This window comes from Parasteatoda tepidariorum, chromosome 7 (genome assembly GCF_043381705.1).
Source record: "Parasteatoda tepidariorum isolate YZ-2023 chromosome 7, CAS_Ptep_4.0, whole genome shotgun sequence".
In the NCBI taxonomy this organism is placed as follows: domain Eukaryota; kingdom Metazoa; phylum Arthropoda; class Arachnida; order Araneae; family Theridiidae; genus Parasteatoda; species Parasteatoda tepidariorum.
Genome location: NC_092210.1, coordinates 31,460,312 through 31,481,263, shown reverse-complemented (window position 1 = coordinate 31,481,263; position 20,952 = coordinate 31,460,312). Strand labels below are relative to the sequence as shown.

Genomic DNA, 20,952 nt, shown 5'->3' with positions numbered 1-20,952 from the left:
GGTATACAAAAAAATGACGTGTCAATACAATTACAATGTTACAATACGTTATTGAATTAACACTGACAAAAAATGACGTATCTTTTTCAAATAGTCTTATCTTTTCGTTATGATAGATGATGTAAAATAAATAAATAAATAAACAACCAAATATTAAAAAAAAAGATGATTTTCTTAAAATCAAGTTATAGAGAATGAATCTTAATCTATAAAGCTTTCACAGTAAACTAAAAAACGACGCATCAAAACAGAGACAATGTCATATTACGTCATTGAATTAACGCTGCCAAAATCCATACATCTTTTCAAAAAATCTTATCATTTTATGATATATGATGTAAAATAATAAATAACAATTACGCACGGATTTCTCAAAGTAGGAAAGGAATTTTAATCCTTAAAATTGATCCAATTTGTTACAAAAATTACATATCGTTTTTTTTTCTTAAGTAAACCTCTTATAATAATGGGGAAAATATCCATTACATAATTTCTGAGTTTTTTGTGAGGCGATGGAGTAGCTAGGGGGTGGCAAGAGATAATATCTTCAATTTTATGAAAAAGTAATTAAAAATGAATTCCAGAGTAAAATGCTTTTTTCCTCTCATTTTTTTCATCAAATGCCTCATTTCCTACCATTTTTTTATCCTTTCTTTTCCTATCTGTGGGCCCCATAACTGCATCAAATTCTTTATTTTTTAAAAACGATTTACTTAAAAATTTTATTATACTGTTGTTTACGAATATTGTACAGTAATATTATTATAGCAATAGTGTTATAGTGATATAGTGGTGTATAAAGCAATAGTTATAGTAATATTGTAGTTACTTTACACGTAGGTTTTTTTTAAAAATTATATTTTTCAGTTTATATTTAATATATTGAGTGAAAAATGTCTTTAGGAAAAGTATTATCGAATCAAAAACAATCAACTCAATCTAAAATATCAAGTGTAGCAATTCCGTTTAAAATTCAACAGTGTATGTTACTATTGTATGTCTACATTAGTAAGACATATCATTTTATTTTAAATCGAAAAGAAGTAAAATTTATTAAGTTATTGGAAGCCTTAAAAGAACATTATGTAAAGTTGAAAAATCTTATTCAGTGTAAAATTTAAAGAAAAAGAAAGTCAATTGTGTTGAACTTAAAGTTTCCCATTTTCTAAAGTTATGCGTAAAATTTCATTTTAATGGTGTTAACCTAAAAAATAATAGTGTTTTTTTAATCATTGACGTACTCATTATTATAAAAGTAAATCAAAATCTAATGAATGTTTGAAAAATCTGAGACATTTTAATTAGATATCATCCTTTTAAATTTCAATTTATTTTGTTACTGCTAGTAATGTTATATCGTGATTTTTATTTATTTTTACTAATTTTATTTCCTAAGTTTAAAGGAAAATAATTATAAATCAATCACAATTTTGAAATAAAAAGAAAGAGATCATAGATTTTGACTTCGGAAATAAATCAATTATTTTTTATGAGATAAATATCGGGAAACGGTTCCTCATATGAGAGATTTTTTTTTAAAAATTACACATAAAACATAATAATTATTATTATGTTTATTATTATAATATCTAATGTATATGTGACGGGTGCAAATTATTAGGTCTCGGTAAAATTTACGCAACTTCAACTTATTTCAATAAATAAAAATATTAAAAAATCTGCAAATCGCGAAAAGTTGTAAAAGGGAAAGACTCAAAATAGTACCATGGTATATTAAATATGTCATGGTACTATTAATATGCTATTGTATACAAGATCTACAAAAATAAAAACAATCGAGTCTTTTCCTTTTTCTAAGTTGCTCTCATTTGCATTTCAAGTACAAGGTTCAGGACCTCAAAATTGTCATCATCAACACCTTAATTTTCCTGAGGCCATCTTCTGAAGTGAAAACTGCTAACTATACGTAACAACCTTTGGATTTTTAATGACAACTAAACGAATATTAAATGGCGTATTAAACGATTTACTTCTACAATTCTCTTTAGAAAATCGCAGATATAGATTGAAATTGAATTAGCTTGGCAAATTTAACAAATATTTTTAGCATTGAACTGATTTTTTACTCGAATCATTAGCTACACAATATTACTGGTAATAATGAATTAAACAGATTGCCAATCTTGAAAATTAAATATTTTATGGTTAAAATTCAACAATGAAACTAAAATACGGCAAACGTGAATGTGGTATTAACATTTAAAAATGAATATTAGTCGAATCATAAGAAGAATTTTTTATTCGGAGAAAATACTTTTTTAATACATAATTATGCTTATGCTCTTAAAAATACTCAAGATTTAAGATCTGCACAAAAATTTATGATATTCGTTGAAATGTCAGGAAGTAAAATCAAATGCCCCTTTTGTAATGACATGCACTATAAAAAAAGGTATAAAGGTATATATNTGACCATATATATATACTCATGTAGGTGAATAAAGATGTAAACAAAATTATATTCATTAGATCCGACTGCTGCTCTACGAGACACGCTTTCAAGGCTTGTACAGAGACAGGAGCGCTCTTCCTTATCCGATTTGGGAGTGATGGGTGAAGAGAATCCTTCAACTCCATCAGAGCAGACAGATCAACAGAATCGGGGCCCACACCACCCTCTAGATTCCACAGATGATGGGGAGACCACTAATGGAAGTGGACCTGACAAACCTAGGAAGATTCGAAGGAGTCGAACAACTTTCACTACCTATCAGCTGCATCAGCTGGAGAGGGCTTTCGAGAAAACACAGTACCCAGATGTATTTACAAGAGAAGAATTGGCAATGAGGCTGGACCTCAGTGAAGCGAGAGTACAGGTACGTCGTTTTATTCATTTTTGTGGCAACGATCCATAATTTACAAACATAGTCTCGGCATTATTATGTATACACTGTCAAACATTTTGGTGGACAGTTCCTACCATTTTTGTTAGTGAAATAAATTTACCTTAAATTAAATAGTGCATTTAGTTCCATTTTTTATTTACTTTTTCCTTGATATGGATTTATTTATTCTTTTGATGTATTCCCTGAAGACATATTTTCATCTGCACTAGAATAAATGCACGGCTTCGCAGCAAAAACATTTCGTTGAAAGAACAAGTGCATTTTTAGTAATGTCTTTGCACTAATTATTCCTAACTATTGTTCGTATGTTATAATGTGTAATTTGTGCCTTGTAGACAAAAGCAAAAAACAGCGTGAATAAAGCCTTTCTTACCCTTATTTGATGTTTAGACATTGAGGAAAGTTCTTGTTTATAGAACTGAAACTATAGTATGTCTTTTCAGGCTTTTACATTTGCGCTTTATTCACGTAGTTTTTTGCTGTAGTTTAATTGTTATTTTCTCATTTTATATAGTTTTTTGAACGATAACAACAGTTCCGTACTCAAAAATAGATTTAGTTTACCTTAGCACTAAAAATGGTGGCAACTATATATCAAAATTTTTTTAAACTGTGTGAATTTGGCACAACTCGAATCTGACAGACCAACGTAAAACTTTGACCCATCGAAAAAAAAGTGGAAAGTTTGCGTTTCATTTAATGTTATTATTCTTCGAAACCACCGACTTTTCTTCTGTTTCATTAAAAAATTTTATAAGAAATTCTTAGGGTTAATTTTAAGATAAACTTTAGATGAATTAAAGATAATATTTGGAGAATTAACCGAGACTAAATCAACTCGAAGTTACATCTAATATACTTTTTCGTGCAGAGCTAAAATTTTTTTTAATTATATTTATTTTATTTCATACTTCTTCTTGTTGGGATTCGTTAAAAATTTGCGCTATATTTTCTTCTTCTTTGTAAATTTAGCAAGGGTAGTAAACAGTCATTTGAAAATAGATGTATACTGCATTGCGTGCAACTGAACCTATATAAATCACTTATAAACACAATTATTGATATTAATAAATTATTTCTCCAATAAGATGTAGATAAATCTCAATGAATCACAGCATAGCTAAATCACGTGAGTGAACACCGTCAAAATGTATGGGTCAGATTACAATTGTAATACTGGTCGGTGTAATATTGCTCATGACTGGTTGATATAAAAATGAAATTTGCCCATGTTGGAACCTCTTTCCAACATTTTATTTTATTTTGTATTTTATTTTATAACTGGTGTTGAACAGCAGACCCAATTCTGAGCTTACGACTACCAATGCCTTGTAATTTTGACAGGGATCGGGCGGTTGGACATGCTAGCCTCGGAGGAGGACGTTTTGATGTAAATAATCTACATTTGTGTTACTTGTACCACTGTTAACCTGACGGCAACCAATTCTCGTTCTACCACTAAGGATATTTTACGTTAACATTGTGGTCGGTATGAGTCGGGAGCAGAATTCATATCAACTAGCCACCGCTGGGATTCGAACCAGGGTTAACCTTATTGGGAGGCAAACAATCTTAGTCTAAGCCACTGCTACTTTTTGTTCCAACATAGAGGATCAGCAAAAATATTGATTAACCGTAAAAAAGGAAGTAGAAAGAAAATCTAGACAGTTTAGTTCGGAGGACTAAGATTCGTTACCAATGGAAAAGCAATGTCCAGACAGTTTCCCAAATCAGGGGCGATCTCTCGCCTTACCTTTTGCTTTTCAACCCCACATTGTATAGTAATTTTTTTTATGTCTTTATTTAGTTGCTTTTTGTTTCGTATGTTTTATCTACTTTTACAGATCTGATCATTAGTTTTGTTATAGTTTGAATAACATATTAAATTTGGTAACCGCTATTATATGACTCATTGTAAAGCATAAGATACACTTTGTTTGCATATCCTTATGGGCTATGAAGAAAACCAAAAAAAAAAAAAAAAAAATTCAAAGGAAAAAAAATAAATGTAGTCAATTTTCACTTTCTAATATATGTTTCTCCTTGTGTATAAAAATGATTTTCGATTAAATGAAAATTAAATTGATTCAGTTTAATTCAAAAATTTATGTTGATTTTAGCATTTTTTGAAAATTTAATTTTGTTGGTTGCCATTTCAGACGACTCTACACCGCGAGAGAAACCTTTCATGGCATATTCTCTTTCACCAAATTAAGCAATTTATCATTTAAAGTAAAGCAAGTTCATGTAAACCTAGAGTACACCAATAAGTTTCAAATGCTGAAAATTGTTTTTAAAAAATATCTAAATGCAAACAAATTATGGCAGGAATACAAAGGATTACACAATGGAGAAGTTATCTTGAAATAATTTATTAGTATTTTTAAAATTTTGAAACTATTTTTTCAGCATTTGAAACTTAATGTTTTTCTCTAAATTTATCTGAACTTATTTTTTTCTTAACTTTAAATTTTAAGATACCAATTGAGAAGAATCAGTATTTCCTACGAAAAGTTTCTCCCGCGACATATCGTCCTCCTTAAAGGACGCCATACTTCGGGAGAAACACTTTATACAAATTCTCTTTCACCTCCATAAGTGATTTAATATTTAAAGTATGGAAAAAGTGAATTCAGACAAACATAGATTAAGCCATGAAGCTTCAATTTACTGAAAAGAAATTTTCATAATATCAAAATAAAAACAAATTATGATAAGATAAATTAGGATTACGCAATGGGGAAGCTTTCTTCTCATAATTTGTTTGCATTTTGATAATTTGACATCTGTGTCAATTTTTTTCTCGAGCAATTGTAACTCCATGCCTTACTCTAGGTTTGCCTAAACTCAATTTTAAACTTTAAATTACTAATTAATGAAGTTGAAACAGAATTTGGGAGAATCGCTCGTGGTAAAGCGTCCTCTTTAGGCATTGAGTTGTCATTGTGAATGACAGGGGTTTTATTCCTGGAGGTGGCTTAAGAGCTAACCCACATTCAGATCGATCGGTGCTGACCACATTACCAATCATGTCGATCTTGAAATTGCTGACCTTGAACCTTTATCAGCTTTTTAGTTGTTGTGAAAGTGTTATACATTTTCTAATGATGAAAACATATTAAATATTCAAAAATGAGTTGAAAAATATAGTTAGTTAGTTCGAATTAAGAAAAAAAAATTCCTTGAAGGATTTAAAAATATTATGACGTCGTGTTAATTATATTTGTGTTAATTAGTTGCATAAAAATAGCGTGAATTGACAAGCACTGGCGAGATTAATATAAACCGGAAAAACGCAATCAAATTTGTAAAATAATAATGCTCCTGGCACCATTATGCTTCCTCTCCTCTTCCACTACTTCTTCCACCTTCATCTGATCCCTCCCAGCCAATCAGATGAAGAAGAGGAGGAGATTCCCCTCTTTCCGTTTAGCGAAAGGAAACGACGCCAAGTGAGAATGAAAAAATTGAATCATGTTTTGCTTGTTAATGTCGAGTAAGGAATTTAAAGAGAGAGTTTTGTTTAAGTTGGTCGCACTGATTCAGATTTAGAAAGCAATGAAGTTGACGTTGATTCTGTTTAACTTGGCTTCAATTGGCTTAGAGTATGCCTGAAATGTTGAGTTTTTTCTTCAAATAAAAATAATTTGCCAATTACACTTTATTGGCTAAACCTAAACCTTTAATAAATATCACATCTATGTATTTTCATTTTATTACATACATATTTTTTATATTTTCAATTACCGTGATGCAATCTAGGGAACAAATCAAAGTCAATAATTCAATGAGATTTAAGGGTCAGTCAATTATTTAGAAATTGGAGGTTCAGTCATTTAAATTTGATTTAGTTTTTCGCATAGTACTTATAGTTTCTTCTTCAAATTTTTTATATTTTGTGATTTGCTTAAAATAACCTTGCAATTAAATGTTTTTTAAGCAAACAATGATATTATTTGCAACAACTTCTTACATTTTTGTTGAGGATGGCATTAATTTGATAGGTAATATATGCGTTTACTTATTATATTAAAGGTATATAGAGAAAAAAACTGTACATTTTTAAACAATAAAGTAGTCTGGTAGTAGTCAGTAGTAGTTTGGTTATTTGAAAATCACTTAGAAATTTTTCCTAAATTCTGATTTTTTTTCTTCTCTTTTTTTTCCTCATTTTTAAAAAAAAAAAATTATATATTTTTTTTTATTGTAATTTATCTTATTTTCGAGCTCAACACTCCCCTTCCGTCCAGTGCTTTTGATTAGTCAGCAAAATGACTGAATTGCAGAATGGTTAGTCTAAGATTGCTATAATTAAGTTCCAGATCGATCACGAAAAATAAATGAAACCTTTTTTCCTGGTTATTGCACTTTTTTCTTAAAACTTAGGAGCATAAAAATATTGATGGTAGTGTACAATTGTTTTACAACCCTATTTTGACAACCTTGCATCAGCTTTGCTGTTTTCATTTCGTATTTTTAATAAAAAAAAATACAAGTGAAAGATTTTTGATAATTATTAACACTTACCTAACGGTTAGAAAAAATAGTATTAAAATTTATAATATGAACTCAAATTAAAACTTGCTATTTTAAGTTTTCGAATCAGTATGTAATTGATATTTATGCTAATTTAATATGCGTTGTTTCTTTATTAAAATGTACTGAATATTAAATTATATAAAAAAATGGACAGAAAACACAGCTAAACAAATTTTTAAAAAAGTTGTGGATACCTTAGTATCTGAAATTTTTTTTAAGACAGTTAAAATGTGCTAATTCAAACAGTGCAAACCATTTTTCTCTGTCACCCACAGTTTTTTTTAGACACATTTCTTAATTTCATTCATATCTCACTAGAGCCATTTTTCTGTTGTAATGAGTACTAATGAACATATCATTAGCTAAGAAAACTAGTCAGATTGAGTCAGATCACATACATACAGAATAGAAATATCCAGTTCAAAATAAAGCACACATAAAATCCATTCCCACTGAAAATCATTCTTAATATAGGGTATGCTTCAAAGTTGTATAAATTTTGAACGTCCATACGGCAACAATTATAAACGAAAAAAAAAGAGGATCAGAAAAAAAAAAAAGAAAAAAAACTCTCGAAAAAAAGCACCGAAAAGAACCCGAAAAAAAGCTTAGAGGGACTTAACTTAAAACAGAGTTTTAGCAATTATATGAATTTGATTTGAGCCGTTGAGCGAATTCAACCCGAGTTTAAAGTAAATAAATATTCATTCTAATGAAATTAGGTATTTTTGAAAAAAAAATGAACTAAAGTACAAGGAATAGTTTAAAATTCATGGAAAGAATTTTACGCACTTCATACTATTTAACAAAGTTTTTAGGGCTCTTTAGTAGTTAGTAATTTTTCTGAATTCCAATAATTACACTAATTGTGTTGTGATAATGATTTATCAACCGAAGAGTTTCGAAAACTGAAATGTATCAAAATGGAACAGTTCACAAATTTTGACAATATTTTTTAGCTTATCACAAAATTTAACACCTTGAAATACTAATAAGTATTATAGTATTTTTCCTTACACTAGGAGTTGATATTCAGCGTGTAGTATTCACTTCATCAGCTAATTAATATTAGTCATCATTAATTATTCTTTGCTGTCAGGAAACTTCAATTTGATGACATGTTGCTCTTCTGTTCATTACGACAATCTTTACTTATTTTGTACCAAATTAAGAAGTATATAACGTGTTTAGTTTATATTCTTCAACATGTCCGGAAATTCATTTCCTCGTGGCTTTCTTATTTTAATCAAAAGGAAATTCCAGGTTAAATCTCATAATATGTTGCCTTATATGGATTCTGAGTATTCCGCTAGATTGCTTTTCTATACCACATTAGAAAATACATTACCTTCCTTATTTTACTTATAGGGTGCTTTAAGAGGACTTTTTCACTATTTCCTTTATTCATTATTCACTTCTACCTTTAAATGTATAAATTTTTTATTTTTTAATAAATAAAATCGGGAAATTGGTGTAAATATAAAATACAAAAATAAATAGATAAAAAAAAAACATATATATATATATATATATATATCAAATACATCTNATTATATATATATATATATATATACACATCCATATCGCGAGTCACAGCACTATATTCTGTTAAATTGCTATTCTTCGTCGAATTAAGAATTTCATCCCGTCTATAGTCTTAAAAAATTTTTTTTGTTGTTTGCAACATGGTAATTCTAGTTTGATTCTTTAATATTTTGCAAACAATTAGAAAATCAGTTTTCAAGTTAACTCGTATAATTTTTCTTAAAGTTCTTCAGGATTTTATATTTTGCTTAATTTTTAATCTTCACTGCTATGAAATATTCAAAAGCCCATTACAGAATTCTTGGTTTTCAAAAAGCAGTAGGTTGATTTTTTTTTAATATTTTGAGAACAATTAGATAGAAAACTAGATTTCAGTTTAACTTGTATAATTTCTTTCAAGTTCGTGAGGAATTTATATTTTTCTTAATTTCTACTCTTCGCCACTATAAAAAAGTCATAAGCTCCTTACAGAATTCTTGGTTCACTCGGAGTTGGTTGATTCGGTTAATATACATCGACAAACCAGGTTTCAGGTTAACTCTAATTTTTTTCACGTTCCTCACAAATTTATATTCTGCTTAATTGCTACTTTCACTGATTAAGAAATACATACGCATGCCCTTTGCAGAATTTGTAGTTTACTAAAAAGATTAAATTGGTTCGTTTAATATTTTCCAGAACATCAGGAAACTCGATTTAAAATTTCGTTTGTTACAAGCAGGAATTTAAAATCTGCTTGATTGTTATTCTTTACCGCTTTAAAAATAAATTCCCACTCCCTTATAATCTGTCGTGTTTGACTAAAAAGAAATTCGAGGCTAATTTGTATAATTTATTCTACAACATCAAGAAACCAGGTGAATTCTTTTTTTTTCAGTTTATAAAGAATTTAAATTCTTTTTAATTCATTGCATTCAAAAAATCATTTTTTCTTTAGGAAATCCATATCAATCTGATTTTTCCCTTTAAAATATCGACTCATTTAAAAAGTATAACTGAAATATGACTCATTTAATATTTTCCAAACCATTAGCAATTTATATTTTCCCAAATAAATGTTTCTTACTACATCAGAAAATTATTATTCTCTTAACCATTTTTTCAAGATTATATTCAAAAGTAAAAATTAATTCACTCGGTTCTTAACCACAAAAAAAATCATTAATTAAGAAATGCTCAGAAATGTATCTAACACATTTACTTATCCTTATTCTAATCGTTTAATGAAAAAAATCATTAATTAATCAATAGTTTAAAAAATCCTTCATTAGTCAACAGTTAAAAAATCATTAATTAAAAAATACTCAGAAATGTATCTTACAAATTTACTTATCCTTATTCTAATCGCTTTAATAATATTAAATATATAGCAAAATAAAGAGATAGAAAAGGATCAAAGAAAAAAAAAACTTGAAAGAAATAAATAAGTTTTATTAGCTGTCATAAGCTGTAAATACATGTAAAACAATTGCAAATTTCTTTTAAAAATAATATAATTTATTTTAAAAATTAAAAAAAAAAGGCCAAGAAACTAAACAACAAAAGGATATAATCTCGCCATTAGCTCATACGATTATATCTGTAAATTAGAGTGCTTCCTAATATTGCATAGATATAGCGAAAGTAAAATATATTAATACAATAGTGTGAAGAGCACCAAAGAAATTGGAGCGAAGATAAAACATATCAAGCAAAAAACACAAAAATATAAGAAAATATTAAAAACAGAATTGCAAGAGAAATGCATATTAAGTAAATAGGAAGATTAAACGTCCATTTTATTATTGATGTCTTGCAAAAATGATTTAAAAACAATAAATCTTAAAAAAAATAAAATAGTACAATTCTTTTTAATTTTTAAAATAAATGTTAAAATTTTGTTATTTTTGAATTAATTAATTAAAAAATTTTAAAAATAATTTGTTGCCTGATTTGCTATTAGTTTGCTATTGTTAAATTAATTTGTTGTTATTTCTATTTAAAAGACTAACTACGTAAAAACTTTTATCGTAATTATTAAAAAATAATGAAGTTTTTTCAAGAGTGATCCATTCACAAAGAAACCAACCTCTTGTAAAATTCGCTTGAAGAGAAATCCTTAGAAATATATAACCTAATCACTTTTGCTAGAATTAAACTGCCGGAAAAATGTTCCCTTTATGCTCCAGGATTTCGAATCTCTTTTCACAAGAGCCCAGGGTGTGCTTGAAGAAGAAAGGACGTCCGCAATCAGTGCGTCCATTCTCGAAAGTTGGATGAAAAGCGCGCAAACAACTTTCCGCAAGTCCTAAATCGCTTCCGCCGGGTTGGTAGGAAGCAATTTTAGTTATTTCTCTTCAAACCAATCAACTAATTGTCGTCAATTACGTTTTATTCAAAATCCGGAAACCGTTCCGGGAGATGGTCCTTCTCACCCCTTCCCTGTCGGCCACTTCTGCTCCCGAATCCCGAATTTAATCATCGTCCTTTGTTGTGAAGTGGACCAAATTATTGACCGGGAAATTGCGCCCGCATTTCTATGCAACATAAGTGGAAAATGCTTCGATTAACGGAGATGATTGTGGTGTCTTTTTCTTTTTATGTTGGCATTCAAGTTTTCTGTGCAAAATAATAGAGCTTCAGGCTTTCTCTGCAACTTTGGGAAATGATTCGGAATTGATTATTATACAATCATTTTCTTTTTTTGTTTTAAAAAGGGATTTAAAGGGAAAAAATAAGAAGAATTTTCTATTTACAAAAAGCAACAATCGATTGCATTTGAGCATTTATCAATAAACACGTAATTTTCAGTTTTAAACACTGAGCTGTTATTAACATTCCATTGCATAAGATTTCTTGAATTAACAATTAAATTGGAGAATAGATAATTCATTGTCCTCTAAATCAAAAGGATTTATACACTGGATGTTATACATTTATTTATTTTTAAAAATGCTTGGGGAAAAAAAAACATACACATTACAGTGAAAAAAAATTCCAGATTAAATTACGGCATCATAAAGTACCGACACTTTAGGAGCATCATCCGTAAAATCCATTTTACCGTAATATCTTTTTTACCATAAAATATTACACCGTAATTTTTACCATAATATTTGCTTAATATTAAAATGCAGAGCTGTTATTAATATTCCATTAACAACATATTACAATAAGGTTTCCAGAATGAATGATTTAATCGGAGAATATATAATTAAAAGTTCTCCAAATCAAATGGATTTATACACGGGGTGAACCTATCCTTTATTACATATTTTTTTTAGAATGTTAATTAAAAAAACACATACATATTACACAGTAAAAAATCTTGATCAAATAACGGTATAGAATAATAGCACTTGGCTATATCATCCGTAAAATCCATTGTTACAGTAAAATATTATACCGTAATTTTACAATAATAATTTTAATGGGAGTGATTCAGTGATTTTATGGAAATTATTACTGTTAAAATTGTCAGACTTTCTATTCCGTAAAATGGATTTAACGGTAAAAAGCACCGGCTTCCTGAGTGGCAGTACTTTTTTACCGTAATTTGATCCTCAATTTTTTACATTGGAGGAGTCGCAAATTAATTTATTGTGCAAGAAAGAACAAGTGCGCTATCGATAATGAGGAAAATGGGTTGAAAAAGTCACGAACAATGTGATTGTCTAATGAAACCTGAAGGTGATTGTAGCAATCACCTTTCATCTCTTTCTGTTCCCTTTGACTATCAAATAAGTTTCAAATTTTTTCAATCAATCTGAACATTTTCAACCGTGATTCGATATAGATTTCGGTATAGTCTTCGTATTTTTCTCGCTTAAAGGTTGATTGTGTTCGTTGCTTTGATTTAACTTTAACTGGGATTCTAAAATTATGCATTAAGGTTGATGTTTGAGAACCATCCTGTTTAAAAGCTTGTTTCTAAATAATATTCATCAGAAAACACAAAGAAAACTGAAGTAAAAACCTTTTACTTTCCCTTAGTTTTGACAATTTTTGAAGAACTAAAAACAACCTTCTAATAAAACACCCAAGTTATTTTTAACTTCCATACCAGTGCCTCTAACGCTTGTTTTTTGTTCCCTTCTAATTTTCTATTTTTTTATAAGCATTTTAACTGATGTCAGAACAACAAAAAATTTGTTTCTATCCTTCTATATTCTATCTTTATTGGCGCTAAAAAAGCATAATACGGCAAACTTTTTTTTACTTAATTCCCAAAATACATTTTGCGAGACTGAGAACGCTTTAGTTAAGCATAAATTGAAGCTCGTTTAAGTAAGAAAGATTCAGCATAGTACGTTCATAACTGACTAGTTTAATAGATTTCCAATCTGTTCAAAAATTGTTGCCTTGTGATCAACCAATCTCTTCAAAAGGCAAAAATTTTTTAAGCACCCGAGCTTTTTTTCTTCATGAAAGTAGCTGTTCCGAATACGTAGTGCTTACTTAATAAAGAATCTAATGTGCATAATCTTGAAGGGCAAATTGAACAATCAAACAAATATATTTTATTTTAAAACTACTAACATTCATATACATATCAATACTTTCTATAAATCTGTATAATTTATTATATTAAATTGCAAAGTGGACAAAATTTTGAATTCACATGAATGCCACGGGGCAATTCCAGGTAAAGAACATATCGAAGAATTCTAAGAAAAATGATTTTGAAAAAAGTTTTCATTGTTTGTTTTCATAATTTTATTTACTTCTTTAAGAAAAACCTAACCTATCTAAAAAATAAAAAGAACATTTTTAACGAAATTGATAACAGACTTTTTTTTTCTGCAATAAAAGACGTGCATTGACAGTTACTGTTGACTCGCAAATAAAATATGGCACATTAGTATGTTAGCCTATCTACTGATCATAAAAAACCGTCTAGACATGCCATTATCAAAAACCAAAAAATAATAACAAAAAAAATTACAAAACTCTATTTATTCAAAAATTTGGAGTTTTAATATTGGTACATCTACTTTATTTACTTGAATTAGCCCATCGTGGAGATTTACATACCTTTTGTTCTAGAAAAAAGTTTTTGTTTTAAACAAAAAAAGTAATTGAACATAAATTGTAAGAAATAAAGTAAAAAGCTATTTTACTTAACTGGTTTTAGCGAATAAAACTTTGCATAAAGAATAATGGCGATTGTTCCGATGGGGAAAAAATAGCTTTCTTTATATTGAGCACTTTAGTTATTTTCTTTAGTCTAAAAATGTTTTTAATTCATTAGGTAATCACACAACAATTATATTAATCTTTATTATTATATTTAATATCACAATTTAATCGTTCAGAAAAAGTCGCCTTAAGTACGATCACTTGAAAGAAATTTTGAAAATTTAAGGAATGAGTTTACGAAAAGGGATACTTAAGGTTATTCTGGCGAATGATATTGTGGCATTGTGGTGTGTGTAATATTTATGTTTTCAGTCATTTTCATAATGATGATTAATAAATTTTTTTTTCAGGTATGGTTTCAAAATCGGAGAGCGAAATGGAGAAAAAGGGAGAAAGCAATGGGAAGGGACAGTCCAAACTTACCTTCAGGTGTAGATCTTTTAATGGGACCAAGAACGGATCTGCCTTCCTTATACCCGAGTTCCGGACCACACCTGCATAGAGGTATACCCATGCCTCCATCTGATCATCATCTATGGCCACTCTCCACTGGACTTCAAAGTCCACTAGGACTTTCTCATATGTTGAACTATAATAGCAACAATTCCCCAACTTTAGGTCCACCCGGTTTATTTGGACACCATCATCCACCTTCTTGGCCCAAAGCAGTCACTCCACTTAGCTCAGCTTTGTTATCAGTATACATGCTCAGTTCGGCAGCTGCAGCTTCAGCCTCAACTTCCTCTCCGACTACAGCACCATCTGTTACAAGTTTTGCGCACCATCCGGCTTTGTCTTCAGGCAAAGCGTCCTTCCTTGGACAACCTCATCTTCAACCAACTTTTCTGGGTATGGACTCTGGACCATTAGTGAAAGGACTGGATGCTGGAAGAGCCAGCATAGACATACTTAGGTTAAAAGCCAAAGAGCATGTTTTAGAGAGGCCAAGTCCTTCTCCGCAACCTCCTTCCAGGCCTGAATCGTCTTCGTGAGTTCTAAACAAAGGAATAGACTTGTACTCACTCTAACTTACTAATATATGTCATGTGACAGTTGTACTGCATACGATTGTGTGTGTGTGAACTTTTCTAAGTGACATTTATCAGATATGCTCATTTTTGTGCAGAATGAGCATCAGTCTGAGATCTCCTATTAGTGCTAGTATTAAAATGCAAACATTATTTATCCTGAATAAAAATACATCAATAAAAATATTAGTCTCTTTTTTTACACAATTCTTTCACCAGAGCAAGATGAAAAAAATTATTCTTTTTTAGAAAAAAAAAGCTTGTATTAAAGAACAAAAAATTTAATTTAAATTAAGAACCTTAATCAACAAACTCTAAATTCATTTATCAAAATCCAAGAGCAATGTAAGATTTGACAATGCTTTTAGTCAATAGATTTTACGAAACGATAACGATTTACGATTAAGAAAGAAAATTACGATCACGATAATTCTTCTTATTCAGAGAAATATGGTTTGTTATCACATTTTTGTGCCGTAAACAAAATTCTTGAATGGTAAATTTGAACAAATAACTTTTAATGCACAAAATTTATTTCAAAACAAATTTTGAAAAAGACAAAGTATTTTCAAAACCAATAATTAGATAATTATTGTAGAAGGAAAAACTGAAATAACAAATTTTTTTTGTATTTTTATTGAAAGCTCTAACAAGACAATACCACAAAGTGTAACAATTCTTGATACCGGAGAAAAAAATTCTTTATCGAGTTTAAGTAATTTAATTCAAATATATTACTAATATTTTTAGAGACTACTTGGATTGTTTCCAAAATATATCTCCCCCTCCTCAGGAAAAAAAAAAAAAAAAAAAAACGCTTAGACTAAAAAATGGGAGAGGGGGGGGGGAAGAGGAATTTCTGCGAAAAGGAAAGATGTCGTATGACTTCCGTGTACGAAGACACTTTAAATACCGGCAACAGAAATAATTTAGTTTTGTGCATTTTCTTGTTTTATCTTAAAATTTCATATACTGAGTTCTTATGAGGATCTTGTAATAATTTAAAAAAAATTATTATGGTAATGAATGCTGTGAGTTTAAAATTAAAAATACATCTAAAAAATATTTGGTTAAATATTTTCCATTTGGTACATTTATCAAATGTGTGTATATTTGATGTTGATTTCAAAAGAATGACTCACAGTAGGTGAAATGCCAAGGAACTAGCTCCATATGGCTGAAGTTTAATCTATCACAAGACTTAAGACGATTTTGATTTATTATTCAAGTTTTGCTTTGCAAATGAAGATGTTTGTTTTTGCACGTATGGCATAGAATAGTGGATATAGAGTTCACCACTAACCAGGCACTACTTGTAAGTATAAAATGTTAACGATGAGTAATTAAAAGTTTTTAAGGATACTTTATAAATAATGTGAAATATATGTTCCTTATCTTCGATTATTAGGAACTGAAAATAAAAAAAATTTAAATATAATTTTTTTTAAATGCAATTTTAAAAAAAATATTAATACTGAAGTTGTTTAAACCTTTAATAGTCTCAGCTGTTTGAAACGTATAATTATAAGAGAATGTTCCTTACATTAATGTACTAAATACTAATATGTACATTTACACAGCGAATGTTGAGCATACTTCCCCTTTCATAAATGTTTTTAGAATCTTTATCAAAAAGAAAGGCATATAAACGTCATCGAAATCTGTCGGATCCAAATTAAAAACCTGCTTTATTGCTAGTTGAAAATTGAAAGTTTTTCTAATCAGCTTTCAACAGTTTTCTTTTTTGTTTCCACCCCTAGTTAAACAGGATTTGATGTTTAGGGCAACCTTTTTTCTCTATTATTATTCATCAGATTCAGATAGTATTTTTTTTTCTACGCCTAAATATAAATTTTTATGGAGTATTCTAAAAATATATATTAAGGGTGGTATTTTGGAGACACCTGGTAGTCAGCTTATCTAAAGAACAGTGTATACATGATAAATTTGATGGTAAGTGCAAAATGCAAATTCAAAAGCCTCAATGTTCCCAATTTAATGGTATTGCAATGTTTCTACTTTTATGATCGCCTAAATACGGCTGGCTCACTCAAAATATTTTACGGTAATTTAGTTTTAAAGGAACTAAAACAATTATTGACGAAATGTATGAAATTTGTTTTTAAATTTCTAATCACGTTTTGAACAATCTCCGCTAGTCTATGATAATTTATTTTGAAAAATAACTAACCTCGAATCGATAAAATTGATCTTAATCATTTCCATTGTTACAGTTNAAACGTCATCGAAATCTGACGAATCCAAATTAAAAACCTGCTTTATTGCTAGTTGAAAATTGAAAGTTTTTCTAATCAGATTTCAACACTTTTCTTTTTTGTTTTCACCCCTAGTTAAACAGGATTTGATGTTTCGGGCAACCTTTTTTCTCAATTATTATTCATCAGATTCAGATAGTATTTTTTTTCTACGCCTAAATATTAATTTTCAATCTTTAATGTGCATGCATTCATGTCTTAATTTGTGTGGAGTATTCTAAAAATATATATTAAGGGTGGTATGTTGGGGACACCTGGTAGTCAGCTTATCTAAAGAACAGTGTATACATGATAAATTTGATGGTAAGTGCAAAATGCGAATTCAAAAGCCTCAATGTTCCCAATTTAATGGTATTGCAATGTTCCTACTTTTATGATCACCCAAATACGGCTGGCTCACTCAACATATTTTACGGTAATTTAGTTTTGAAGGAACTAAAACAATTATTGACGAAATGCATCAAATTTGGTTTTAAATTTCTAATCACGTTTTGAACTATTTCCGCCAGTCTGTGGTAATTTATTTCAAAAAATAACTAACCTTGAATCGATAAAATTGATCTTAATCATTTCCATGTTTACAGATTTTTTTTTCTTTATAGAAAATTACAGCAACGCTTTAATTTTAAATTAATAAAATATAATCCTGATAATACGCTAATCTGGATTATCCTCTGTACAGTTTATCCACAGTCGGTTACTTAAACAAAATCTTAAGTGTACGAAATGTTTGTTAAAATAAATTCTGGTTTCAACTTCGACTTTTTTTTTTCCATATGAGATTCCTTATCAAATTGCGCGTCAACAGCATGAAAAATCAATCTAATGATATTTCATGCGCGTGCATAAGGAGAAATAGACGAAAACGTCGCCAAAAGTTTCAAAACAAGTTTTAAATATTTTGATTGCAATTTGTTTTAATTGATGAAAAACGAAAAAATTAAACTATACATTTTATATATAATACTATATATAAACTCAGGCCTGGATAAGATTAATCAAGAAACTATTCATAAAAAATTTAAAATATTTGAAATTAAGGAAAGAAAATTTTAAAAAATAAATTAATTTATAACTAACCAATATTAGTTAAAACAATATAAATTAATTAAATTAAATAAAAACAATTTAAATTAAAAAAAAATTAAAAATGAATTTTGAGTTATTGTTTGTTTAAAATACAAGATGAAGTTTTATATTCAATAAATGCATTATCCCTGAGAAGAAAAAAAAGTATGGTCAAAAATTATAGAATGTGACAAAATTTTACCACGTTTCTGGCTCTATGGGAACACCTAAAAGCTCCGCAATTTTTACCGAAGCTCCCTGGTAATGATTTAAGTAACAATAAAATAGGGTTTTATCATATGTGTTAAAATTTGGTAATTTTACTATGATACCTTTGAGCATGGCATAAAAAATATTTATTCAATTAAATTTACCTTTCAGATATGTATTTTTTACCATGTGCTTGGTAATATGAACTATAATTTTGAAAATCGGAATGTTCGGTTAACTGTTACCATGTGAACGGAAAAATTACCGAATGAATGGTTTAAATATCGCATATTTTTGTTTTTATTGTTAGAATTACGGCTTTTTTTTACCAGAAATATTTTTATCATATAGTATGGAAATTTCACCAGATTTTTTCTTCGTGATTAAATCATTATTTCCGTTGTACAGTGTATTTATATGATGGAGATGTAACTATGCAGATTTTTGTGCACTGACTCCTGATTCTTTAGGCTATTGCGCGTGTAACATGATAATCAATGGCCTAATACTGTTCAATCTAAACTACTACTTAAAACTATTCAAGTATGCTTTTTCGAAAGTCAAATGGCGCTTTCACATTTTAACACAATGTGATAGCAATGTTAAATTATGAGAATTTACTCAAATAATTCATTGAATAATCGTCTAAAACTATTCAAAAGTGTGCTTTTATAGTTTTTTAAAACTATTGAAGTGTGCTTTTTCGAAAGTCAAATGGCGCTTTCACATTTTAACACAATGTGATAGCAATGTTAAATTATGTGAATTTACTCAAATAATTTACTGAATAATCGTCTAAAACTATTCAAAAGTGTGCTTTTATAGTTTTTTTAAAACTATTGAAGTGTGCTTTTTCCAAATTCAAATGGCACTTTCACAATTTAACACAGTGTAATAGCAATGTTAAAATTTGAGAATTTACTCAAATAATGTATTGAATAATCGTGCGATGAGGATATATGTCCTATCAAACTATAGTTACTCATATTTGTAAGAACTATATATTTGAAACGCATTGTGATTGAAAAAGAACAAGTAATATCGTAAGAGGCAAGGATTCAAATTATAATCAACGTATTTTCTATGTTCGGAAACTTTCTTTTTATCCAATTTTAAAACTTTTCATTGATATTAAAGTTTAATCCACCAGATATTAAAGTTGAGACGGCAAAAATTTACAGGAAATAAGTTGAAAGCAGTTTTGAACATGTCTAACAGCCTTCCGGCTATCTCCATCTGAAGAAAACCGCCCAGAAGGTTCATGTCTGGATAGCAAACGAAGCTAAGTAGGAAATTGGAAAATTCATAATTAAACTTAACAAACACAATTTCTACTCCTATTTGATTAGATGGCGAAAATCAATTCTCATCTCAAGACGATGGAAAACTTATTAAGATTCTTGCATAGCTGATTACGCTCCCAAATCCATTCAGGTTAAATAATTTAGTTTAATTTTCATAGTTGATAACTTCATCCGATTTAATAAGTTAAAACTAATTTCGTTTTTGATTGGTTAATACAGTTTTCTCAGTTAGTGAATTATAAGTAATAGTCACATAACTGGATAGAACGGGAATTGTCGAAGATAATCGAATTCACGAAATCCTGTTGTACAATAATTTCTAAAGATTCTATTAAATCGTAATATTTCAAAAGACTGAAGGAAATTTAAAGCGAATTGCTTTAGCCTGATAGATATTTATTAGCGTTTCTGGTGAAAGGAAAAGTGATTAAGAAATTATAATTATGGTATAATTACGTTGGAGGAATAAATAGATAAGATTTATTCATTGTATATTACTTATTCAAGAAACCTTAATTATTTATTAATTTTTGTTGATTATTTATTAAGTTTTCCAATTTAACTGTTTGAAAATGGGATTAGTCGATACAAATATGAAATAATTGGACTAATGTGAGAAAAGTTAGTAAACATTTTGATTTTTATGGTAATAAAACAAGATTCAACCTTATTTAGTAGAAAATGCATCGAACTATTTGAATTTTTTTTCAATCCTATTCAACACATAAAAATTTTTAAAAAAATAAATAAATAAAAGTAAAATAAAGAAAAAAATGAAAGTAAAAGAAATAAAAAAATAATAATACATTTTCGTTTTATTTTTTATATTTTTATAAGAATATTAATTTTTACCAATTGGCAAAATGGGTCTTGTTTCGGGTTTGATGTCGTGCACATCTTTTTTGGACGTCATTACACTTTTCAACTATGTTCAAGAGTATTTGTAAGCAGTGCGCATGCGTCGTCATTGCATGCGTTGCTATGGAGGCCACTGCTG

The 20,952-nt window shown here is 28.8% G+C and overlaps 1 protein-coding gene across 1 annotated transcript in view; it reads left to right on the top strand.

Annotated features, from left to right (window-relative positions):
• Positions 1-15,281, top strand: part of LOC107457082 (retinal homeobox protein Rax) — a 29,722-nt gene extending 14,441 nt beyond the window's left edge. The window contains exons 2-3 of the mRNA XM_016075141.3: positions 2,491-2,837; positions 14,420-15,281. Coding sequence (XP_015930627.1) covers positions 2,491-2,837; positions 14,420-15,061 — 989 coding nt within the window. The 3' untranslated portion in view covers positions 15,062-15,281. The remainder of the gene's footprint in view (positions 1-2,490; positions 2,838-14,419) is intronic.
• The last annotated feature ends 5,671 nt before the right edge of the window (positions 15,282-20,952 follow it).